The sequence below is a fragment of the Trichosurus vulpecula genome, chromosome 2 (genome assembly GCF_011100635.1).
Source record: "Trichosurus vulpecula isolate mTriVul1 chromosome 2, mTriVul1.pri, whole genome shotgun sequence".
NCBI classification, from domain to species: Eukaryota; Metazoa; Chordata; class Mammalia; order Diprotodontia; family Phalangeridae; genus Trichosurus; species Trichosurus vulpecula.
In genome coordinates, this window is record NC_050574.1 from 440,529,241 (window position 1) to 440,556,659 (window position 27,419).

The 27,419-nt window shown below is 34.3% G+C and overlaps 1 protein-coding gene across 6 annotated transcripts in view; it reads left to right on the forward strand.

Annotated features, from left to right (window-relative positions):
- Positions 1–27,419, forward strand: part of KDM6A (lysine demethylase 6A) — a 276,748-nt gene that overhangs the window by 199,791 nt on the left and 49,538 nt on the right. For 2 of the 6 annotated variants that reach the window (XM_036742808.1, XM_036742810.1), the window contains 9 exons: positions 4,988–5,081; positions 9,070–9,196; positions 20,224–20,322; positions 20,474–20,693; positions 21,249–21,383; positions 21,835–21,990; positions 22,626–22,721; positions 24,472–24,576; positions 25,484–25,879. In XM_036742808.1, coding sequence (XP_036598703.1) covers positions 4,988–5,081; positions 9,070–9,196; positions 20,224–20,322; positions 20,474–20,693; positions 21,249–21,383; positions 21,835–21,990; positions 22,626–22,721; positions 24,472–24,576; positions 25,484–25,879 — 1,428 coding nt within the window. The remainder of the gene's footprint in view (positions 1–4,987; positions 5,082–9,069; positions 9,197–20,223; positions 20,323–20,473; positions 20,694–21,248; positions 21,384–21,834; positions 21,991–22,625; positions 22,722–24,471; positions 24,577–25,483; positions 25,880–27,419) is intronic. The other 4 variants (XM_036742806.1, XM_036742809.1, XM_036742811.1 and 1 more) reach the window with 4 other exon arrangements.

The window sequence follows — 27,419 nt, forward strand, 5'->3', positions numbered from 1 at the left end:
CTGTAATGCTTTTTACATTATCTCCCAAGAGATTTCCATAAGCTTTCTTGTAATAAAACTTTAAATTCTTTCCTTCCTAAATCTATGATCCTTCTTCACATCTGTGTTGTTAGTAGCAACCTCATATTGGGACTCTTTTTCTAGTCCTTCCAAGCCATTTTATATTTTCCCAAATAACCCCTTCTATCATACCAGGTTCCTATTTTTAAAAAGAATTTTCAGTGACTTCTATTTGTTTCTTGGATAACAAACAAATTACCAGCTTGGAATTCAAGATCAGTTACAGTCTCATTTCAGCCTAAACTTTGTTTAGTGCCTATCACCCTTATTCCTTTTTTACTTCTATGGGATGCAAACTCTGCTATGAGCAAGGCTGTCTGTTAAACCTGTCTTCCAAACAGGATAAAAATTTTTCTTTGGTCACATATATAATAATGTTAGGTATTCTCTCTCTAATAATATCCTTCCCATCTACTTGTTTAATTTTAAGTCCTACTAATGCTTCAAGGCCTGTTTTAATCTTTTCTGTTAATTTCTTTTTCTATGTAATTAGTACAATCTAATCACAACAATCAAATCCTTTGAATTAACATTCTATCATTCATTGTAACATCTTATGTACTTTTCTTAACTCATTTCTAATTAACTTTTCATGGGGTGTTTTTTTTCCTTAGTTTTTTGGTTTTGTTTGTTTTTGTTCAGTTAGACTCTAAGACCCTATAAGTGAAGGGTTTAATTTCTTATTTTAAACTTCAAGATCTACGGTGTTTGCGGCAGTGTCTTGTTTCCCTCAATTTAAAGGAACAACACTGATAAAACTCACTTTTCCTTTCTTCACTCCTTTTTCATTTCATACCTTTCCCTTTCTTCATTTCCTTTAATCAGATTATAATTTTTAATTGCAAGAAACCCTTTTAACTAGTGCAGAAGAAATAGACATAAACATTTAGAAGACATTCATCTTTTAATTCTTCATTGTCCTTGGCTCTTGCCCATTTTTAGAATGTTTTGATATTATGCTTCTTAACCAAAATATTTGCAATTTTTTAATATAATGAGATCTTATGCTAAGGCTCCTTGTGGTGGTTTTTAGCTTATATAATCATAACTTTGTCCAATTTTTATTAGATTCTCTGAAAGGGCGAATAGAATCATAAAAAATATTAAAGCATTGCTTCCCTTCATTGCTGTGTCACACTTTAAAGGCAAGAATGATGAAGGAGGGAGCAAACGTGAATTTTGGCAACTTTTTGTCTTGAAATAGTGGGGCTAAGGTGGAGGAACAATTGAGAATAACTTATGGGCATAAAATAACATTTCACAAGTGTTTATTAAACTGTAGTTGACAGTAGAATTGTCTTAAAAAGCACTTTGGGGGCAGCAAGGTAGTGCAGTGAATAGAGCACCGACACTCAAAGTCAGGAGGACCTGAATTCAAATCCTGCCTCAGGCACTTGACACAAGCTATGTGACCTTGGGCAAGTCACTTAATCCCAATTGCCTTGCCTTTCTCCATCCAAAAAAAAACCCCAACACTCTGCCAGATTCAAAGTTAAAAAGGTAAAATGGACATAATTCTTACAGGATGGCTAAAAGGAATGCTCCATCAGACTGAATTCAAGCCACTGGCATGACATCTTCCATAATTCTAGGTTTATGATGATCCCTTAAAGTGATATGATTCCCTTCCTTCAAAAAGAAAAATAGGCATCTTTTAGTGGACTAATACGACTCTTTTATTTGACACAGGCATCCCAGGAACCGGTTGGAAATTCCACATGCGTCCCCTTCTCTAGAGTAAAAATAAAACTTTCCATAAATTAATTAAAAAGAAATCACTTATATTTGATTCCTCCCACCTCTAGCTCATTTTTGCATTTTGGTATTGGATGAACAGTCATTTTGGAGTCAGAGGACTTAGGTCCAAATACTGGGCTCTGTTACCTACCATCTAGATGATATTGAACAAGTTAGTTTCTTTACCTGTAAAACAAAACTTGAACTAAATGACATTTCAGATCTCTTTCAGCTCTGAATCTGTGATCTTTAAGAAAAGTAGGAACTGAAAACAGTAAACTCATTTCTCTTTCTCTCAAGCAATTTAAGATTAAGACCTTTACCTCTAACTGCCATGGAATAGTAGAAGGAAATAGCACTGGAGTCATCTTCTAGTTCCAATTAAATAATTAAATAGGTACACTTTAGTGTAAGAACATTTGTTTTCTTACTAGTGTAGCTTCACAGATTAAGAATCTAAACATTTTAATACAATTTATGCTTTAAAATACACAGAGTAGATGCCATGCTGAAAATGTATCTTCTACATGACTATTGATTATTAGAAGTCATGGTCTTGAAAATAAACTTAATTCTGTAATATACCACACAGCTTCTGTCACCTTCTAGTTTGCTCTTTGTGTTTTGCTCTTTGGTTAGACAACCTGGCTTGTTAGAATTGCATGTAACAGTACTTGAAGTAAATAAGTGAGAAACTTTTCTATTGAATGTAAAATGTATGAACTTTTTGAACCCTCTCTGGCTGTTTCTTAGAATACTCTACCTCCCTGTCCTTTCATGTTCAAAGCTTTGCTATGCCCTCTGGAAAATACAAGCTTTGAATGTTGAGTATTACTGAATGTGAAATTTCCCCTGACTTTTCATATGCCTGGTTAATGACTGGCATTTACTAATTCTTTATCGGCAAGTTATTTCCTTAGAGAGAAAATTAGTAAGAGATTTTTCTCTTCGAACATAACACTTTCTATCTCCGTTGTGAAAATATTTGATTTAGAGACCTGGACCATGTGTTTTAAGGTCAAGAATTTGCCTTTATCTGATTTGTAGAGGAAAAGTTGTTTATTTGGTGGTTTTGTGTTTCAGTTGAGGTCTTGGTGTGGTTAGTAAATGACTTTTTAAAAAATGTATCTTTGTTTATTTGGATATATAGTGCATGACATTAAACTGGGGCGGGGGACAGAATTTGGTACCCAGCAAGAGTACTCCCTTGTCAGAGACTTGTGTTCACTTTTCTGTTCTGCTGCTTTCTTATTTGTGACCCTGGGCAACTCAAGGCTTCAATAAAGTGAAAAAGTTGAGCAAGATGGCCTCTGAGGTTACCCACTGTAGAATCCTCAGGGTAATTTTATTTGTTAAATAGACCTACAAAATTTGGGGTTTTAAGTTAGTATTATGGAGTAGAAAATCAGAATCCTTTGATATACTGAGTTTAAGGATTTTTCCTTGAGTTCTGCTGGTTTTTTTTTTCTTTCTTAAGTACATTTAATGGGGCATATTTTTTACTTTTGCTTGCCATGCTTGTAGTGGAAAACTCATGAGTTCCATTTTTGGGGCTCCTAAGATTACCAAATATAGCAGTGTTTAATTACCAAGCTATACCATATTTTACTTGTGATCTTTCCCTAGTTATATGGACTGGCCTATGACATGACAAGGAATAGCTCATTTGTTTTGAACCATAATACTTTTAACAGTGTAGTTCCTTATTTTGTTTTGTAACTAATTTAAATTTGTGCTCAGCAATAATTCCCATTTTCACTTAATTTGGTGCTTTCCTCTGCTTTTAAGGAAGAGAGAAATTTTTATTTTAAACCAGAAGTGCGGTTCATGGGAAAGATAGGGGGCGGGGTGGGGTTTAATAAAACCAATTGTATGTAATCATAAGTTAATGTACTGTGTTTTGGTGATGTGCAAGGTGTCAATGTGAAGCTATGGATAGACCTGAATAAAACATGTGTTGTATCCAGAAACAGTCTGATAAGAAATATTGAGCACTTACTATTTGAGACGTTTAGTGCTAAGAAGTATGCATTGACACTTTAAAGCTACGAGATTACTTTCTAGACCTGTTTACTTATTGAGTGTAGACTAATAATGTAAGTAAACTCTGATACTCCTTTTCTAATAGCGAAGTATTCAGTAATACTTCGAATTCATTTTTTGCTTTTTACATTTTAGAAACACTTTTATTATCTCATTCACCGCAATTCTTAAGAGCTAGAGAAGTCATCTAACTATTTTACAGATGGTTAAACTTAAGATAGAAGTGTTAATGACTCTTGCCTGAGGTCATAGAGCTTTTAAAAATCAGTTCCATAAGGATCAAGTTAGAGAGACAGACCAACAGAGATGTTTATTTATATGATAGGCATTTCCTTAAAAGGCTTCATGGTTCTTAAGCTTCTGTGAAAAGTAATTAAAGATTTTCAAGCATTCTTTCTTCAAGCAGTTTGGGTTTATAACTGCTAAAGCAAGATAGATTATTATTTACAAATTTAATGTTTTTAAACATTGCCCAACCATATAGCCCACAATATTGTAATTTTATCTTTTATATCCCATAAAAGTGACTGAATATGTTGGATTAAAATTTCTTTTTTCAGTTCCTCCAGAACTTGATTAAGGATAGGAATAGCATTTTGCCTCTCTACCTTATTTTTTATCTGGCCTGTTAATCATTAGAAAGATTTTAGGCAGATTGGATAATTTAGGGTGGAGAATATCAGCTTTTAAAGGAATTGTATACATAGGCAAGTAGTAAGAATATTAGATTACTTCTTTTATGTCTTTTGGGATAATAGCAAATTGATAAGTAATAGGTTATTCAGTTTTTTATGCTACTATGTAATTCTGAATGCTAGATGTAATAGGTAACTTGGCATTCTAAAATTTGGGCTACTAGTTGGAGGCTAGGTTGTCAATTATATAGAGGTATAACTAACAACATTAGGGAATTATTCTGTACTTTTCCCTTTTAAATAGCTTTAAATATTTTAACCAGTATCGATTAAATTGTAAAAGAGTTTTACACAATAAATAAAATGTCTAATAACTTTTTTGAGGTGAAAAAGATTAAAATAATTGGTTCCAGTGCTTTGTAAATATCTCTATTAATGAGTAATATTTAAAGGGTTATCAAGTTTCATTTACTTTTTCTTTAACTTTCCCCTCCCCTCCATCCATTCTGCAGAGAAAGTATCACTCTGCAAAGGAAGCTTATGAACAACTTTTGCAGACAGAAAACCTTCCTGCACAAGTAAAAGCAACTGTCTTACAACAGTTAGGTATGTAAAAATATTTTGGTTTACCCCTAATAACACATTCCCTTTCTATTTGGATATTTTAGGTGGTTGTTTTGATCTTTTTGCTTAACATTCCTAGCATATTTATTTGAAATCCACTGTATAGAATTAATTTTTACTTTTATCAGTACTGCAGTTTAAACAGAAACCCATTCACTGATTCATTTAAGAAGCTTACTTATTGAGGTTAAATAAAGCATTGCCAAATTTTCATGGTTTTTATCCATAGTAAATGCCAATGGAAACATTTTATCTATGAATCATAAAGGCTTCAGCAAACCACTGTAGTTTCTGAAACCATCTTCATTTTAAAGGTGAGAAGGTGAAGTGGCCAGGATCACACAAAATAATAAGATACCTGCCATTTAAAAAAATATTTAATTTTGGTGTTACCATTATAAGAAAAAGAGGACAGGACTTCCTGAAATAGGGATCCTTATTTTATTCACGAAATTTTTACTTTTTATACTTAATTGGATGGTGTTACTTTGATTCTCTTTTTATATAATTTTTTGCTAGAGCAGTTTTCAGAGTATAATTTACCCTTATACCATTTTAAGATGCTCTTGTCCAATTTGTATGATTTGGTTAATATTGATGGTACTATTTTTAACAGAATTTTAAATGCACTTATAAGTTCAGTATTCTTTTCTACCATATGAATTCCTTTAGTATTATTTGTACTATATTTTAGAAACATTAGCGTTTTAGACTGCAAAAGCATAAAGTGTGGAAATAATGCTTTGTCCTAGGCAGTTTATTTAGAGAAATTGTCTTTTTATCTTTAGTTGAAACGCACCTTTCATTTTTTCATTGAGAAAATTTCTCTTCACTAATTCCAATTTTGCAGCATAAAACATTAGAGGTAAATATATTAGAACTTTATCCAGTTTCATTGTCTCTTATAGGCAGTATTTATTTACCTTTAGTTAGCTTATAACCATACTCCACTCTGACATTTTTATCATTGACCGTTTATAACTATCCCTCTCAGGCTACCTGCTTTAGTTCCATTTATGTAATATCATTTATTTAATAAAAATTAATGAAGTCAGTTGTTGGGTACAGGATACAGGTTTCGCTTGTAGTTCCTATCCTCCTAATTTTACTAAAGAAATTAGTAATAGGGAAGATGCTAATTTGTGAAATTTTGTCTATTATTGTATGTTCTGATGCTAGTATATTTTATATTCTTAAATGAATTGGAACAATAAGTGGCAACTGCTTACTCCATATTTTGATGTACAAGCAATAAACCTACCTCTTAAAAAAATTGTTTTTTTTACATACCTGATATATTAGCAGCTGAGCTTAACCCAACTGTAATGCAGCTTGTCTCTGCCCCTTGTGCACCAACTAATGAGCAGAGATCATTGCAGCTTCTATTTCCATTACTAATAGCAAACTGACAGCAGATCTGGTAGGTGGGGATAGTTAGGGTCATTTTATCCTTCACTTGAACCTCCATAACATTTGGAAATAGTTACCATAAGAATCAAGTTTTGTAGTGCAACCACTTCAATGTTCATGTATCAAGTAGATGAGAGATTCCGCTATCATATGTTTTGAAACATGATCAAGGAGCAAGATAGCCTTTACAAATTTGAAGTTACCTACAACAGAATGGAATAGAATAATTAACTTCTTTTGAAAGTTGTTAATGACTTTTTAAAAATAAAAATACTGCAAAATGAAAAACATTTTTTCCTGTGACTTCATGATTGATTTAGAATGTAGTTTTACTGAAGATCTGTGTTCGTTGTTATGGACATTCTTTCACAGATATTTCCATACCATAGCTCATGATTTCATGAATGACTGTGGCGCGCCCCCCCCCCCCCCCCCAAAAAAAAAAACCTTTTTGAAAATCATCCCTTAGTGACCAACTTACTGATCAGTTTCCATGAATTTTTAATTTTGGCTCTATAGCCTATTGCTTGGTCTGTCCTTGAACTTTTACAGTTTGGTAGGAACTGTATGTCACAGATTAAAGCTTTTAAGGAACCAGACAACTTGATGGCATGATCAGTTAGATGTTAGGAGAGGGAGATCTTTGAATATAATAAACTTTTAAAAAAAACTGATGTGACCATGTTGTTATGAGTTGTACCTTTTATGTGCAGAAGGTATATTCTCATTTTGTTGTAGCAGGAAGCAATTTTAAAATTCAGCTTGCATAGCAAATTTTTATAATGGCACATTTCTGATTTTTAGTTGCATAAAACATCCTCATGAAGGGCATTTATGTTTTAGAAATTAAAAGACTGAATTTAGGGTATTCACAATTGTTTGTTGAATTGTTTTCTAACCTCAGTTTCTTCTAAGGAGAGGCTACAAAATTTTGCCATATTTGTGTTTATTATCTCCAATTTGGAATTTTTAGAAATACTAGAAAAAATCACTAAGAAATATACTTATTCTATTCTACTACATTAAACTACATTATTTTGGTGGGGTGGGAGAGAGAAGAAAAGTCAATGGTGAAAATCAGTACTGGTTTTAGTCTGTACTCAGGTTGGGGAAAACATGCCAGTATTCCTATTACAGTATGATTTCTAATATGCCAAATGAACAATTGGTTCATTCAGATCAGTTAGAAATTCTGATTGTTTTGCAGGAGATAGTTACTGGAAAATTATCGGTTTAGGAGTCAGGAAACCTGAGTTCAAGTCTTCCAATTAATCTCCTTAGTCCTTTAATTTCCTTATTTATGAAACTGAATGTTAGATTAATTGGTGTCTGTGGTTCTTGTTTCGTAAGCCATTAAGTTCTATAGGACTGTCAGCTGTGCAATTAAAAATATGAATTTGTAGAACTGGACTGTGAATTTAAGATTACACTACACCTAAAGTTTGTTGTTTTTTTTTAAATAGATTTGTATTTGTATTTTAATAACAGCCCAACAAATAAAAGTGCTTAATAATTCCTTATCTTTGTGCAGTATTTATAACTTTTCAAAGCACTTTATTTGCCTGTCATCTGCTTTTTATGCTTATAACTACTATGTAAGGTAGCAAATATAATCACTTTTTGACAGATGCAGAAATTGAATTACAGTAAACTTGTGAATCACTTAAGTTCATATTACTAATTTAGTGATAGATGTAGGGCTAAAGTTAAGATTTTTCCATATTCAGCTTAGGTTCTTGTCTCTAGAATACTGACACTTTTGCTTTTTGCTAAGTTAAACAAAGGAAAGGAGTTAACATGTTATACCAAGTTTTCATTGACTTAGTAACTCCCCCTTGACCACCACCCTTGTTGCCATACAGTGTTAGCAGTGTGGCAGAGGTCCATCTGAAACTGGAAAATTAAATTAATGTTTTGAGTTTTTATAGAAAATAATTAAATTCATTGAGTCATATAGCATATATTAAATTTCTTTTGTATGTCAGTCACTGTGTTAGACATTAGGGTTTCAAACAAAAAAAAAATAGTTCCTTCCTTCAAGGAGTTTACATTCTATTGGGGAGAATAGCATGCGTAAAGAAAATGAAATATAAGGTACATAAGACATTACAGGAGAGAACACTAGAGGAAATGTGATGATCAAGATATAATTCCTCTGTGAGGTAATCTTTGAAGAAAGCTAGGGATTCTGCAGTTTAAGCAGGAGGAGGGAGAGTATTGTAGGTATGGGTGGCAGTCTATGCAAAATCCATGGAGACTGGAGATTGAACATCATGTTTAGGAAGCAGCAAGAATACAGACTGAGTGAAGAATGGTAATATGTAATTAACCTAGAAAGGTAGGCTGGAACAAGAATGTATAGGACTTTAAAAGCCAGACTGGGAGTGTTGTGTTTTATTGTAGAGACAAAAGGGAGCCACTGAAGCTTCCCTTGAAAGCTTTTTTGCAGAGAGGTTGGGGAAAGGGTGTTGTGGTTGTTTGTTTGTTTTTTTTTTAATGCATACAAGACAACCATTTAAATAATTTAGTTTTGGTGATTATTTCTGACATTTTATTGTAGGGTGGATGCATCACACTGTGGATCAGCTGGGAGACAAAGCCACCAAGGAAAGCTATGCTATTCAGTATCTCCAAAAATCTCTAGAGGCAGATCCTAACTCTGGCCAGTCTTGGTATTTCCTTGGAAGGTGAGTTCTGCTCAGTATTTTTTAAGGAATTTTCTTAATTCCACATTGGGAATTTGTATTCTCATTTCAAAATACTGATTTCTGCCCTTACAACTAATCAGTTCATTTTCCCTGTAAAATAATTTTGAATAAAGTGTGATGGGTTGTCCCCCGCCATATACCTCTAATTTTCATATGATTTCTTACAGTATTACCTCCTGTTCCAGCTGACCAGCCTTACTTTTTAACCTTTTCTCTTTTGTTATTACTTTTGTTCCCTTGGCTTTCATTTCATTGTTTTTCTCTTTATATTCTTAAACGAAACTGGTTGGATCTTAACTCTCTAATCATAACTAATAATAGTTTTCACCTTTCTCTTAATCATCTAGCTTTTTTTTTTTTGCGTAGTTGTGTAGTTTTTCTTTGCATTTTATATTGCATAGACTGGGATGTCAGTGATGGTAGATTTGGCTTTGATGCCTGACAGGTACTTTTAGGATATTATTATCTTCAATCTCATTTTTCTGACTTAAGGTGGGAACATAACACTTACCTTAAAGACACAACAGTAAAGGTTTTTTATTTTTGGCAGAGAGATTATCTAGTATAGGGTTCTTTATTTTATTATGTACCCTTTTGGCAGTATATTGAAACTGTATATTACCCCTTCATAGAACAAGGTATTTTAATTTACCAAATATATAGATTTACTAGAAAATTAATCATATAGAATAATGGTTATCAGAATTTAAAAAAAAACAAAACCCCAGGTCATAGACCTGAGGCCAGAATCCTTAATCTAGTACAGCTTCCTTTTAAAGGTCAAGAAGCAGACTCAGCAAAGTGCCAAGCTCAGAAATCTAGATAAGGGCAAAGGTAGGACTAGAATATTGTCTCTTGTCATTTTTTTTCTTAAGAGTATCTATCTTTTGTGCTAAAGAAATACACTTAAAAATGAATTTAAAATTATCTAATGACAAATTACTTTTAAAAAATTAAAGTGACAAATTATTTGATTTTTCTGTTTAAACTTAGATTTCCTACAACTATCTTTCTCTTTATATTTGTTCTTTGTGTTAGTCCTATGTTCTATGCTTCAGTTTTCCTTGTCCTAAATTTACTACATAATCCTATGTTTTACATTGGAGTAATTTTACTTTTTGAAAATTTCTACATTACTATGTCAGATTTGAGAAAGGAATATTTGTTCATCCCTTGTAATAAATAATAGAAAAAAAAGGGGAGAAGAATAGTTCAGCAAGGCAAACACCACAGACAAACTTTAAATTACATGTACTGTTCCATACACTTGTCATATTTTGTTCTTTGGGGTCAACTTTGTTTACGAGAATTTCAACAAACTTAAGGGTTTTTTGGGGAGTGGGGGGAGCTTTTTATTTCTAATTTTTATCTTTTATTTACATTGTTATTGTCACCATCTTTATTATTTTCCTTTTCCTACATGCTTCCCTTTTTATCACTTCTTAAAAACATTATCATAGTCTTTTATATTCATCATTTTTATAGCTCAATAATCATTCTTTTTTTGTGTGTGTGTAGCACAGTTTGCTTAGCCTTTCCCAAATAGACAGACATCTCTTCTGTATCTGGCTCCTTGCTATTGCAAAAGGGATGCTGAAAACATTGTAATGTTTATTAGACCTCTCCTTCTGTCTTTAAGCTCCTTGTAGTAGATGCCTAGCACTGAGATTTTGAGGTCAAAGGGAATAGACAATTTATAGTGTGGTTAGCATAATTTTTACTTCCTTTCCAGAATGATTGGACCAACTTATGCTTCATCAACAGGGAATTTCTACTTTTATGTCTTTACCCAATCCTTCAACAAGGGACCTTGGTGGTTGAGTGGGTCTAAAGTCGAGAAGACCCAAGGTCCCATCTGATCTCAGACACTTAGTAGCTGTGTAACCTTGGTCAAATCACTTAACCTTTGTTTGCCCTAGTCTTCAACTGTAAAATGTGGATAATGACAATACACCTAGGGTTGTTGAGAGAGTCAGATAAGATAATATTTGTAAAATACCTAGCATACAGTTGGCAATTTATAGATGCTTGCTCTTATTATTTGTAACATTTGCTATTCACATCTTTTGGTATCTTTTCTAAGTTATTACTATGAGGTGAAAGGTCAGAGTTGTTTTGCATTTCTAATTTATGATTAGTGACTTGGTTCACTTTTAGTTGTTAATAGTTTGCAGTTATTTTGAGAACTTTCTGGGGAATGACTTTTTATGTATAGTTCTGTCACTTTCCTATGTGCGTTGGATACTGTTAGACCCTTTTTAGAGATGTTTGATGCAAAGATATTTTGTCCCCAATCACTTACCATCTTATTCTCATCATTTATGAATAAAAAAAATATAAACAAAAAAGCAAAAAAAACAAAACCCCAAACCCATTAACAAGCATAGTCAGAGAAGAACTTTGAAAAAATGTAGTAAAAAAAAATAGCTTAATCTAAAAGCTTGTACTAAAATACAACCAGGAAATGGTAAAAGTCTTCTCAATCTATTTAGTCCTTTTCTTCATACAAAGCATTTCTCAGCTCTGCCAGTGGGACATTAGCATAACCATTTTTCTATAGGGATAGATTGATTACTAATGGATAATGGCAGGTTGGATGCAGTACTAGGCTTCGCCCCAGGAATGCCTAAGTTCAGATCTAGCCTCATAAACTTACTGTGTCACTTTGTGCAAGTAACTTAACCTTTGTGTCTGATTCCTAGACTATTAAGGGAAAGCATCTCTCTGGATTGTTGTAGGAGTCCAATGAGATAATATCTATAAAGCACTTAGCATAAAGTAGATATTGTATATGTTCTTGCTATTATTAGTGTTTAAATAGGTAATTTTGATTATTTGAAACTAAAAATACTTGAGTCATATGACCAAAAAAATGAAAGTCTAGATATTTTCCTGTTACAGTCCTTCCAACTTGTCTAAAACATATTATGTACCAAAGATAAAGTAACTTCAGTTGTCTCCATGGTCTAAGATAGGGCTGTCCAAAATGCAGCCCAAAGTGTGATTTATGCAGCCCGCCTACGAGCATAGAAATTTATATAAATGCTTTAGTAAATGCAGCCAAGCTACCTCAGAGCCCTCACTAAAATGGCAAATCAAAATATATTGTCTGTTGTTTCAATAAAAACCTAAGGTTGGACAGCCCTGGTCTAAGATACTGGGAACCTCTAAAGATGGCAAAATCTCTGTGAACTGATGCCTAACTCATGCTTACTCAGCACCTTTGTACCCTACTGCCTACCATGTTCCCACTCCATGGGCTTGGAACAAAATACAACCAATATGCTCACATATACAACCCCTTTCCCCTACCCCACCCCAAATTCTTCCTTTTAGTGCATGGAGAGCCAAGCTCCACATTGCACAGAAATCACTGTGTCCTTGACAGCTAACGCTATGAAAATATTCTCTGTTGCAAAAGATGTCTACAGGAGACCAGAAGAAAAAAGATAAGTGGGCAGCATTCATGTCTAGGTTTATAGTAGAGCTCAGTTCCACTTCCCAACTGCCACCCTCCTCCCCAAGCCTCAGATCCACACTCCAAACAATAGATAACTGCCCAAGCAGCAGTGGCAATGCATGGCAGTTCTCCTTACTGCCAGGCTAAAGAACTGAGGAACAGAGTGTATAGGGCAAAGTACAGTGATATACAGGGTGTACAGAATACAGTGTGAAAAAGGTTTATGTGACATTCCACTAAGCATTAGGGAAAGAGCCTAGTATTTAGGTGGTGCTAGTCTGTCTTCCCAAAAGTCACTTAGGGAAAAGACCTTGGCTAGTGAACCATGAATTGCCCAGCATAGGAGGAGACTAAGATGCTTTAAGATCCAGTCCCCATGGAAATAACCATCTGAGGGAGTAGGTCAGAAAGCAAGCAATAGAAAAAATTAAAGGGAAAAAAAGACTGAAACTACCAAAGATACCGGAAGGAAGAAAACTTAAGGACCTTGAATGTAAGCAGATAAGGCAACAAGGAAGACATTAAGAGTAGAAAGAAATATGCCCCTGATATCTATTAGTAAACTAGTTTGGGCATCTCTGATTAAATACTGGAAAGTAAAGGAAAATAATCTGATACCTAATGAGACAAAAGACCCTGTGGATTTTGTAGAACTGCAACATGTTTTTTCTTGAGTGGTTTAATAAAGAAATAAGAATTGTCAGAGCAGAATTTATGGCCTGCCTAACAAAAAATAATTGCCAAAATAAATTTAAAAAAAAAAACAGCAACTTTGAACTAGTATTCAAAACACATTGATCTTGAAGACAAGCTTCATATAAATTACAGGTCTCCCAGAAGAACACTACAAGTCAAAAAACATGAACCACCACAATGTAAGAAATAACACAAGGAAACTATAAAGAACCTTTGAACACAGAAAATAAAATGCCAATTGTAAGAATACATAGGTCACCTCGAGCAAAAGCTTAAATCTTCAAGAAACACAAGTGATTAAATTTAACAATTCCATTGAGAAACAAAAGATTCTACTAGCAACCACGAGAACAACCTTCAAATACAAAGGAAAGGAAACTTGAGTACATGAAATTTAAAAGTTTCTACATGAAAAAAAATAATGCCTCTATTTTGATGTTTTTAATCTAAGAATTTTTAAAATGTTAGTGCTAATCCTCGAAACAGAGTTAAATAAAGGGGAGTATACAAAATTATCCTTTGGCCTTACCATTTTTTTGTTTCATAAATTATGTCAGAAGATCACAGTGTAGAATCTACTTCTACCAATGCATATTGATAAGCTGTGTGTGGTTTGTAATCTTAGAATAAATAGGATACTTGAATGCAGATTTTCTGTCTATAATTGTCCCTTCATTTTCTAAGTCACTCTCCATTTTATTTGAAAATTTTTTTTTGTTTTCCTTTTTCCCCCTCAAGTCACAGATTGGTGTTTGACAGGTACATTTATTTAGATACATGTAATATTATAGATCTTGGCTTTAAAATTGTACTTGGAAAATGTATCATTCACAAAATTAGAAAATTTTCAGATAGGTGAGAAAACAGTGTATGTCCTGTAGAGATAATAGTATTAATTAGAAATCAGAAGACCTGAGTTTTGACTTGTGCTGGACACTGACACTTAATAAGTTTTGGGGGCACTACTCTCTCCTGAGTCTCCTACCTTTTTGAATATTTTTTCACTTTTTCTTTCAATGAATCCTCATCCAGATAGCATCCTCTAACCTTAGGTGTCCTACTGGGTTCTGTTCTGGGCCGTCTTCTCCCTTTCTGGTATTTCACTTGGATGATTTCATCAGCTTCAGTGGATTTCAATAACATCTGTATGCTGACAGTTTTCAAATCCACCTCTCTCTCATGCCTTCCTGCTGACCTCCATTTTCACATCTCCAACCATCTTTCAGATATCTGAAATTGGATGTCCAGTAGACATCTTAGACTTTACATGTCCAAAACTAAACTCATCATCTTTCTCTTTATTTAAATTTTTCCTCCCCCACCTTCACTGTTAATTTAGAGGGCAACACTAGTCTCCTAGTCCTTCAGGCTCTAAATCTAGATGTCATCCTGGTCTCCTCACTATCTCTCAAGAACTGTTTATTTCATCTTTACAACATCTCTCAAAATGCTAATTTTTTCTTACATTATGCCTTCACTGTTGCGGTTGGCCTGCCTCAAGTTGTGTCTCTCTCCAGTCCATCGTCCATTTAGCCCCCAAAGTGGTTTTTCTAAAACACATCTGACCATGTCACCCCCTTACTCCATAAATTCTAGTGATTTCCTATCACCTTCCATATTAAATACAAAAATCCTCTGTTTGGTATTCAAAACCTTTCATAACCTAGTCCCCTCCTACCTTTCCAGTTCTTTTTCACCTTACTTCCTGCCATGCACTCTTCAGTCCAGTAACACTGACCCCCTTTTTTTCCACAAATAAGACTCTATCTCTCAACTCTGGGCATTTTCTTTGGCTGTCCTCCATTTGTCAGATTCTCTCTATCCTCGGCTCTATCTGCTGTCTTCCCTGGTTTGCTTTAAGTCTCAACTAAAATCCTGTATTCTCTAGGAAGGCTTCTTAATTCTAGTGCCCTCTCTCTCTTAATTATTTACTATTTTATTGGAGTATATACCTTGTTTGGACATACTTGCATAATTTTTTTCTCTTCTTGCTGTTATTAGCATTTCTAGAACTAGATCAATTAATAGCAGTGTGGGTAGACAGCCTTATTTATATATTTATTGAGAAAACTACAATTGTATCCCCATTGAATAAGCTGCTTCTTTTTGGTTTTTGATGGGGTTTTTATGATCATATTAAAAGTAGATTCTTCTTTGGCTATACTTTGTAGGGAAATTCATATTTTTCTTAATGGAACCAACATTTAGGGGATTTTTTACTTTGTACTTTTCTCCACGATTAGTAAATATTTTAATCCCTTTCATTTCTCACTGGTGAAAAACTATCACATCTAGCTTATTTTCTTTTGACCATCTCCCTTTAATTAATTCTTAACACAATTACCACTTGGGTAGATTAGTGCAATACCCTCCCAACTCTTCTAGCCTATGACTTCTCCTTCTTCTAATCTAATCTCCGTTCAACTAGCAGATTAATAATTCTAAAGTAGAACTCTACTCTGGACTCCATTGCCCCCAAGCCCTCCGTGTATCCTAGCCACCTACCAAGAGAAATACAGATTTCTTTTTCAGACTTCAAAGAGTCTTTCATGGTGTGGCCCATTCTCTCTTCTCCCTCAGCGTTCCCTGTAGTCTTTCCCATGCATGAATAAAACTTGACTGTTTTCTGTTCTGTAGGGAGATAGCAGTTCTGAGCGACTCCCAAATAGAAATTTAAATCATTGACCATTCCTGCACTCCTGTCTTTCCTTTCCAGTTACCAGACAATTCCACTTGAAAGTGCTATCATTGCCTCAATGTATTTCAAAATAATCCTCATCTAACCTCCAAAACCAGTTCTCTGTCATGACTTTTCTTTTCTCTTCACCAGTTTCCCAATCGCATATTTTGAAATCTTTGAGAAATCTGACTTTTTCCAGTCCTTTTTTACTAGACTCTAATATGTGGGAACACAAGGCATGAATACATAGTTTGGAAAGTTAATTTGCAAGAAAATTAAAAGGACTTTAAATGCCAAATAGAGGAGTTTATGTTAAAGACATAAGGAAACATGATCTTCTATTTCATTTGGGAGTGACATGATAATGCCTGTGGTTATGGAAAAATAACACTTTGGCAGCTGTGTGGATTATGGTTTGAAAAGGAGGAATATTTGAGGCAGGAAGACCAATTTAGAGGCCATCATAAAGCTCTAAGAAAGAGATAATGAGGACTCCATTTCATTGATTGAGAAGGAAGCAGATAGAAGAGATGTAAAGAAAGATGGTATATGTAGTTTAAGTGTATATTGTCAATAATAAGCACAATGCAGATAAACCTGAGAGATTAGATTTAAGATGGTGGTGCCTTTTTATTAAAGTTCAGAAGAGAGGTGAGTTCTGAGGGAAAGATGAATTCTTATTTAAACTCTTTATATATTTTTGCCTTTCTTTGTCTCCCCAGCACTTAGCATACTACCTCACACATAGTAAGTGCTTACTAAATTCTTTTTACCTGGTTGACTGATTGAAATGTCCAAAAGGCGGTGCTGAATTTGAGCTTAAAACAGTGGTGCTAGATACATAAATCTGTGTATCGTGTGCGTAAACCAGTGGGAACTACTGAGATCATCAGGCATGGATAGATAAGAGACAATACCTCCACGCAGTACCTCCACACCTAGTGGATGTGATACCGATGATAAAGTCACACTGGTAGGAGGCGAAACATGAAGAAAGAACACTGTTGTCACAAAAACCCAGAGAAGAGACAGAGATAGAGGATGGTCAGCCGTGCCATATGCCACAGAGAAGTCAGAAATGAGGATGAGAAAAGGTCATCAGAGTTGATCCACATATCTATTTTCTAAGCATGGAGAAACTTTTTACTGGAAGTCTGGCCTAGTTTTTCATATAAACATTACAGTGGTGGAAAAGAGGGTTAAAAAACAAAATTTTTAGACATCTATAAATGTTGGCCATCTATAAATGCTTTAACTCTGAATATGTAGGTGTCCATTTACCAACACAGTGACTTACTACTCACACAAGCGAACAACACTATGGATATTCCCATGAAAAAGTAAAGCAAACAACAACAGCGTGTTGCCTCTAAATGGCAGAATGGTTCATAGACTCCTTGAAGTAGGGAACTGTGGAGTTGATAGAGTTGTTTTCATTGTGCATCCAAAGGGAATAATAAAAGTCTTTTCATGGATACTTCATCATTTCTCCTTATAGTGCTCATGATGGGTATAATCAAAGATGCCACCATGAAGATAATCATAGCTTATGAGCCTACATCTGTTGGAGAGGATGAAAAGGTAGAAAAATAATTTGACAAAATATTTCAAACCAAGTGAAAAATACACTTTGAATAGTCATGGATTTTAATGAGAAAGTTGACACAAGGAAGAATTTAAGTGTTGTTGAATCAGATATTAGGAATGAGAAAGGTCAAAGACTTGCTGACTACATCAAAGCTTCATGTCTTTATATCATAAGTTCTTTTTTTGGACAGATTAGAAGACTGGATAGAATGAATGTCAACTAACCTCCTCCTTCCCCCCAAATGAAATTGATGGAAAACTGTGTAGTCAGACCGTAGGTTAGTTCAAGTAGAACAAAAGTCAAAATAAGCATCAAATTGCCAGAAAGGATAAAGATGAGAACTTCTTTCATGTAATTGCAAGTCCTTCCACCTGACCTATTCAGATGAATTGTCGATTCAGAAAAATGTGAAAAGGCAAAAATACTGACCTTGAGTATTACCATTTATTGTAAAACTATATAGTGCAATCACCACAACCCGGTGGCCAAAAGAACTATCTTGGCCAGGGAACACATGATCTTGCCAAATATGGGGAAATTGAAGTATAGAATAAAACCTGTGTAGAATTCAAACTTAATTGTAAAACACCACAGAGGAAAATGTTCCCCACTTGAACACAGTGGGGGAGGGGAAAGAAGCATATAGAAAATGTGATGTTAGAATCAAGTGTTCTAGTCTCCCGTAAAGCATTCAGAGCTATGAAGACACCCTTGAGAACAATAGATAACCAGAAAATGGGACAAATTGTTGGTATTTCTCTAAAGACTTTTACTTATTGTCAGCAAGAGTGAAACATTTGGACTCTTGACCTCAGTTTCTCATGCAGATCTGAAGAAGTTGATTTTACACTTAAGACAGAGTGGAGAAGAATGGCCAGATGAATCAAGGAAATCTTTGTTGACCATTATACAATCTTGAAAGTGTTGACAAATCATTTTTCAAGTTATCCCAGAAGAAGGGAAGGAAAAATACTCGAATGACTCTGATCTTGTCTAATGTGGTTAATGCAGGTCCCATTCTATCCACATCTTAAATTGTTATGACTGTTGTCCTTGACTTCCAGTAAAATCTACACATCTACTCCACCCAATATATTTGGTGGCCTTCCTCTGGCATTATTGACGTATATGCTCTTGAGAACATAGACAGTTCATCAGTTGTCCATTGATCTTGCTCACTCATTTAAAAATAATGCTTTATATGTGATAGACACGTTTCAAGAAATCGATCCCCTCTTTTTCAGTAATATATATCCTTAATGATAGCATTTATGCCTCTTCTGTGTGATTATTCATTAGTTTAATTTTGTAGCCTGAGATATATCTCCCTCTGACATGTGAGTGACCTGAAACTAATTTTTAGGAGACTGTTATACAGTATCACTGGCCAAATATTGTTAACAAGATGAGATTTTTTTCACCCAGAGTAAAGGTTGGTGTTATCATTAAAGCACTGTGTGATTTCCCAAAGACAATCTAGCCTGCTTGCTTGTTCAATATTTGGCCTACTTCATTATACATCAGTGTTGTCTTGCAACATATATGTACAGGTGGACCCACTCTATATATAGGTTGATCTTCTTACTGCATCTAACTAATAGTCTGCACAATAAACATTCTTAATCTACTTTGGTTTTCTTATGTAGATGGTTTTAGTTCTTTCAATGATTCTGCAGTGTTCCAGAGCTTGATGAAACTAGGACCGAGAAATAAGGGGTATCAGTGCAAAAATCTATGATCTCAAAAGTTAGGTAAGCTGATCATCTGAAAGCAGAGGATAAGATTAGACATCCCAAGTGCAACACTGGCACTCGTAAAATGGAAAAGATCTAAAGAATCCCACATTGGAAAGGTCCTGTGTGGATATGAAAACTTTCTGCAAAGAATTAAAAGACATATATAAGTTGTTTCTTGAACTGATGGGGATGAGTACAGATCCACCGAAAAAATGCTTCATCAAGCACACAGTGTGTAGGAATTGTGTCATTGTAAGTTATCTTTAAATTTTGAAGTAAAATTGTTGCTATAATGTTAGTCCTTTTTCAAATGACTATTTTGTGATTTTGTAATTCATGGTGCTAATTTTATACAGTTTGTTTCAATTTTGGAAAAATACTTCCCAGAATCTTTATTATCTAAAAATTAAAGAGCTTCTTTTCAGTTGATTTTTCCTTGGGAACCATAGCGTAAATTTATAACTTGCCTTGTGTAGACCAGTATTACCTATATAATTTTTTTTTTGTTTTTGTTTATAACTGTTTGTTTTAATATAATACTAAAAACAGGTTGGTTGTTTTGTCTTCTTTCTTAGGGAATGTTGTGCTATTAGAGTATTCAGGCTTTGACACTTTCTAAATGCAATACTCTTATTCGACCTTATCCACTGTTTATAAAAAGACTGCCGTACTTTTTACTGAAGCTAAGTGTTTGTTGAAATATTAGTTAATATAAATGCATCTTGCGGAAATTTAAGTGTTCTTTTATACTTTAGTAGTAATATACAACAGCACTTTAGGATAGTTGAATCATTTTATAATATAGTAATAAAGTTTTCTTGATTTTTTTTTTTCCATTCCTCTCAGGTGCTATTCAAGTATTGGAAAAGTTCAAGATGCTTTTATATCTTATAGGCAGTCAATTGATAAATCAGAAGCAAGTGCAGATACATGGTGTTCAATAGGGTAAGACATTGTATAAGATAAACTATAAAATTGTTTATATATTAAAACCTTTGCATCCTGTACCACATGCTATATGTCTTGTTGGGCTTAATAATCCTCTTTGGAGAATTTTTAATTCCTCTCTATTCTTTTTTCTTTTTCTGTTTTTCAGTGTGCTATACCAACAGCAGAATCAGCCTATGGATGCTTTGCAGGCTTATATATGTGCTGTACAATTGGACCATGGGCATGCTGCAGCCTGGATGGACCTAGGCACTCTGTATGAGTCCTGCAACCAGCCTCAGGATGCCATTAAATGCTATTTAAATGCAACTAGGAGCAAAAATTGTAGTAATACCTCTGCACTTGCAGCACGGATTAAGTATTTACAGGTAAAACTTAAATAGCATTTACAAAAGAGATATTTTTGCCCATGACACAGCAGGCAAGGCAGGAAGAGGGTGGATGGCTGGAAAGTTTGTCTAGTTGTGTCATGGTGTTTATGATCTGTTTCCATACTTTGTATACATATCATAGCTTGCAGTATTATTTTATGTTTCATTTTTAAGTGAGATATAAAGTATTTCTAATATGCTCTTTTGCACATTTACTCAGTTGATGCATATTGATTTACATAACTTTTTTTTCTATGTATTGTCTACATTTTTAAGTTTCCATAGCATTTTAGAGAAAGAACACAAACACTGTCTTTCACTCTTGCTTGAAGTTTCATAAGATAATAATTATGAGAGCTCAACTTTGTTCTGATTCTCACAAAGGTTTATATTCTGGTTACCCTCTTTATCCTTAGCATCTTTCTAAAACCCCAAATTTAAAATCTATTTTCTTTAAAACATAATTAGCTACAGCATTTAGGAAGATTTAGTGGACTTGCTCTTACTAAAGTAGGCTTGTGTTAAATTTGCTTTTTACATAATTTTTCCTAGGCTCAGTTGTGTAACCTTCCACAAGGTAGTCTACAGAATAAAACTAAATTACTTCCTAGTATTGAGGAGGCATGGAGCCTACCAATTCCCGCAGAGCTTACCTCCAGGCAGGGTGCCATGAACACAGCACAGCAGGTGAGAAGTTGGGTTATATTCTGCAGGTGCCCAGCTTTAAGGGTTATTTCAATCTTTAGTGGTCAAGCTTATTTTACTAAGTGCAGGACTGGCTTTCTTGATACTAAAAAGCCTTTGATTTAATTACAAAGGGATCCTAGATCAAGGTAATACTCCCTATAATGTGGGAGAAATTTGGGGTACCAATTTAGAACCTTTGTGGATTTTCATGATTTTGAGAGAGATTTCTCAAGTAGAAATGCTGCAGTGATTATATTATTAAAAAAAATTAAATCCCAAGGAAGGTACACATTCCTCCACTGATAATTCATTTGATTTTGATTTTCAATCATTGTAATCAGCTATGTCCACATAGCTTTGAAAATTATGCAGCTTATAAAAGTTTTTAATTTGAAGGAAAGAATTAAGAGTATATAGAACCATATTTTTGTCTTCCTTCTGTGATTCTTAGGCTTGTAAACCTCATCATCCAAATACTGAACCTGTATTAGGCCTCAGTCAAACACCAATTTCACAGCAATCCTTGCCACTACACATGATTCCTTCTAGCCAAGTAGATGACCTGTCCAGTCCTGCCAAGAGGAAAAGAACATCTAGTCCAACAAAGGTATATATTCTAGAGAACTAGAAAACCCCAATCCAAAAACAGACCCAAAATGCACGAAGATTTTGAAATTGCAACATCAGTTGTTCAGATTTTTATACTTGTGGACATCAGGGAGTGAAAGGTTTGAGTTTCTCTGATAATTATACATTTTTAACACTGTATTTCATCATGAAATCCTAGCATCATAGTAAATAAAGCTAGAGATCAGATTACATGCATCAGGCCATTTTATCCATTTCCCTGCTGCTAAGATTTTAAAACGCTTTTCACCATCACTTTCCAGTAGCACTGAAGTAAATAAAATGTTGGGTCTAAATGACAGCATGCATTTTTAAAAAAGGAATCATTTGTCTCATAATTTGAGGGTGGTGGGTGTGAGGGTGGGTTTTAAATAATCAATATGTTTATATATACTATTAATGATTTCCCCTCCCCCTAAATTTAGTATTAATTTTTCAAATTATTTGCCATTTAATAATGTTAATTTTGAAAGAACATAGAATTTTAAATCATTTCATAGATAAACTGCAGTATTTTATTCCAATTCATTGTCATTTAGTCCCCATTAGTTATTGTTGTGTGGGCCAACCACCATATTCTTTAATCATTTTAACATTTTAACATGTCTTCTTCAGAATACTTCCAATACCTGGAGTAGTGGCCATACAGTGTCACATCCTCCAGCACAGCCACAAGTTCATTCATGGTGCTTGACACCACAGAAATTACAGGTATGTATGCCAGCAAAAGAGTATATTAAGGTTTAGATGGTCTTTTTTTTGTTTTGGTTTAGGTTGCCCCAAAATTTTGTTACTGGAATGTTTACTCCTTGAAAATAAATCCAGTCTCAGTAATTCATCACATGGTTTAACTAAAAGGACCCTAGATGTGGAATCAGAAGGTCTGAGTTTGACTCTAGATTGACATTTATTAACTTCATGAAATTGGGAAAAGTTCAATTTAGCTTCCTTAAGTCTGCTTTCTCAGCTGTAAATATGGTACCTACCTTGAATGTTTGCCATAAGAATTAAATGAAATATCCATATCTTTTTGTATTTTGGGATTATCTAGGTAGAAAATAAAGTAGACATAAGTAGAATCAAACTCCTAATACATAGTAGAGATATTGCCAGAATATAGAAGCATTGACTAATTTTAAATTTATTGAATTACAGGAGATTGTGTCTTAAAGTTACTTGACATAAGGCAAAAATCTTGATTGTGTATATTTGGTATACTAACTACAAACACACTTTTTTCCCCTTTATTTTGTGATTATTACACAGTAATGGAGTGATGTGCTATACGTTTTATCATTACAACTTAAGTATACCGTGTCTCTAAAGTCAAACATCATTGTGCAACTTTGATAAGTAAACTGCTATTAAGAAAATATTCCAATTTAGGTATCAAAGAGACTGCTATTGAGCAGATGCTGTTTAAGTTGAGCTCTCTAGTGGCTAAGAAATATAAAGATATTTAGATTTAGTCATTCATTTATTTATTTATTTATTTTTGGTAATGGGAAATTAACTAATACTGTGACCCCTTTACTCAGAGGGAAATGTGAGAGGAAAGAGAAGGGAAATATGATGTTCATTGCATCTTACTCCTTTTCATCCCCCAGGCAGCACCTGCTCCTGTAGCAGAACTGAAGGCACCCAGATCATACGATGTCTAAGTGTAGGAAACACTTGAAAAATACTGCTGTAAAAACTGAGTAGTAGTTCAGTGTCAGCACACTATTTGAGGCCCTGTGGTTCAGAGGAAAAGAAAGCTGAATTAACAGTTAAGAAAACCTGCATTCAAATCCAGCTCTCACTCAGCCTTTCTGGACTTTTGTTTTCTCATCTGAAAATGAGGGTTCAGAATAGATGGCATCAAAGATCTCCCAACTCTCAGTCTAGGTTCTTATAGAAGATCACAGGCACTGAATGAATGGAGTGTTTATTTCATCAAAGCCTATAAAAGAGATTAAATTAATAAGATCATATGGGATCTTTCTGGGTAGCTAGATTAAAACATTTAAAATTAAGGGAATATTTTGTCTTCTTGGAAAATGTTAGATCATAGAAAAGCTAATTCATTAATTAGAACTGTCCATTTGAAACATTTCTGAATGGAAGGAAACATAGATTTTGACACATCTTACATGATTCTTGCTTTCTTCAAATGATTAAATCTAGTAATAACTATAATAATAGAATTGTAGCATTGTAAGGAACTTTGGAAGACACACATAGCCCTGTACCTTCGTCTTACAGTTAAAGAAGTTGAGGTCAGGAGATTATATAACTTATCATAGGTCAAACATTTATAACAGAGGTTGAATTGAAAACCAAGGAGGCTATTTAATATTTTGAATGCCTGGAAGTTGTTTCTCTGGCTTTTATTTGTTCTGGATACAGTTGTGGTGACCATTTTATATTGGGCATATGTGAATTTTGATTTTTGGTTTTTCTTCCATTTGCCGTTTTCTAGCACTTGGAACAACTTCGTGCAAATAGAAATAATTTAAATCCAGCACAGAAACTAATGCTGGAACAACTGGAGAATCAGTTTGTTTTGATGCAACAACATCAGCAGGTATGAATTAAAGTGATTTTTTAGGACTTATAAGGGATGCTTTCTCATTTTTTTGAAGTTTGAAATCATCTTCAGTCTTGTTTCTTGCCCACTTATGTTACCAGAACAAATATCTTCTACTTGTTTTTATTAAAATTCTTTTTGATGTGTACTTCTTTTATAGCATTAGAAATAGGTTTTTAGAGTAAAGATAAACCTTAAAAATCAGTAAAGGAACAAGCATTTTTAAAAATGCCTATTCAGTGCCAGGTACAACAAGAGCATTTGGTAATACAGATATAAAAGTGAGTTAGGCTGTCTTTCAAGAAACCTTCATTCTGCTAGGTGGATACAACATATTCATGGATATTTATGATACAGTATGTGCAAAATTAATTCAGAAAAAGGATTAGAGTTGAAGATGTACAGCATAGTTTGTCTGGTTTAGACTTTTTCTGAATAATTGAAGATGACTTAATTTAATGCTTGTCCTGGGAAATGTATGAAAAATTCTGAGTATTCAGCTTAGCCAAATTTCCTGTTTCCATTAGTTTAAGGTATTTGTCTCCTGCATACTTTCTCTGCTATCAGTTATTCTCCAACATGTGATACTTAAATTTTACCTTTTAGTTAAGGTATAATTAAGTGGTAGAAGGAATAAAATCAAATGCTGCTAATAAAAGACAGTTATAACATTTCTGACAATAATTGTCTGATCTTTCCTTCTACCCAAGGAAAACAAAATTTTTTTTCTAGTTCTCTAATCAATAAAATAATCAATATATAAGAAAAACCCTGTATTTATTATACTAGAAAGCTTGATTTTATAAAAAATTATAATTTTATGTATATTTTTAGTTCAAAGCAATAAACATTGCAATAGATTTATCACATATTGGCTACATATTATCTCACCTTTTTTCCATAGATGAGACAAACGGGAGTTACACAGGTACGAGCTACTGGAATTCCTAATGGGCCAACAGCTGACTCATCACTGCCTACAAACTCTGTCTCTGGTCAGCAACCACAAGTTGCTCTAACCAGAGTGCCTAATGTCACTCAGCCTGGAATCCGTCCAGCCTGCCCTGGACAGCCTTTGGCAAATGGACCCTTTCCAGCAGGCCCAGTTCCCTGCAGTACAGCAAGAACGCTGGGTAGTACAGACACTATTTTGATAGGCAATAATCACATAACAGGAAGTGGAAGTAATGGAAACGTGCCTTACCTGCAGCGAAACGCACTCACTCTACCTCATAACCGCACAAACCTGACCAGCAGCGCAGAGGAGCCGTGGAAAAACCAACTCTCAAACTCCACTCAGGTAATAGGATAACAACTGCATTATTGACTTGATATAACCAGCAACTTTACTTTATTTTCATCTTATTAAGCCTTGCAGGAAGGGGAGAAAGAAAGCCTGGTCATTTGTTTTTAAAGGTAAAAGTTGACCTGAAGACATTTGTTTCCATCTTTAAAAAATAATATTTTAAGAAGCGTAGAATGTATGGGCATATTCAGTGCAAGTTCAAGCTTGCCAAGTCTGGCCGGCCATTTGTTACCAGTTCCTGATTTTTCTTTTAATTAAGTTTTTATTGTTATGTTTTGTTTTATTTCATCATGTCCCGATATCTTCCTTCTCTTCCACGGAGCCATCCCTTATTGCAAACATAGGAAAAAGAGAAGGAACAAAAACAGAAGGTTAAAGTGTATTAAAAAACAAAATTAGTCAACAACATCAGCCTTAGGTATCGCACCTATAGTCTCCCGCCTCTTCAAGGAAGGTTGAGAGGTGAATCTCTTCTTTTCGGGCCAAGCTTGGCCATTTCAATTTCACAGCATTTAGTTTTGGTTTTGTTGTTTCTTGTTTGTCTTTCTGTTTACATCTTTTTCGTCACTTACCACTTTAATTAGCCTTTCATAAAATGATGAGTATCTTTTTTTTTTTCAGTTCTAATTATTATAAAATTTGCTCCTATAAGTATTTTGGTGTATATGGTGCCTCTTTTATTCATTGATTTTTGGGGAGGTCAAAGAGAAGAGACTATGCCTACCAGTGGGACTTTGGTGAGGGTAGGGTGACTGGGTCAAAGGGTATGGACATTTTAGTCACTTTCTTAGTATAATTCCAAATTGCTTTCCAGAGTAATGAGACCAAATCAACAAGATTTATGAAAGGTGACTAACAGATTTCTTCCAACTTTTGGCTCTAGCGTTCTGCGATGCTGGGACTTATGGAGAGGTACTTCCTTTTCCAGTGGGAGAAGGATGGGATTTAAGTGGCAGTGGAGCTACATAAAATCCTTAATGAAACCACTACAGTGAAGCCTACCTAATAGGGTTTTGTACTTGAGAGACCAAGTACCATTCTTTCCCAGAGTGATTCAGGAGAACTGCACTGTCCGAGCATTGCTTCTGTTGATAGCATGGAACTAAGTAACTTTCGTTTCCCAAATTTGGACGTTGCCTAAGGCAGTTCTACACAACATAAAGAAGAAAGATGACTAAATTAAAGACTCGCATCCATGGGAGGTTGTAGTGTTTAATAATGGCTAACTTCTTAAAATGTACTAATGGTTAGTACCCATCTCAGTGATAATTAATATTGTGGCATTTCTGCTGTTTGCTCAGAAATATTTAAAGACTGTTTCACTTAAGTACCAGAATACAGTTGTGCATGTAATTGTGGACTTTAAATTTAGACCCAGTATAAGTTGGTAGCCTAGGAAATGCTTTGTCTTTTGAGATACTTTCCTCCTTGCTTGGTAGAATTTTATGAAGTTTTCATTGCCCCTTGAACTGAAAAACTGATAATTAGATTAGTCATTTTCCCCTAGGTTATTGAATCAATTTAGACCTTTGTT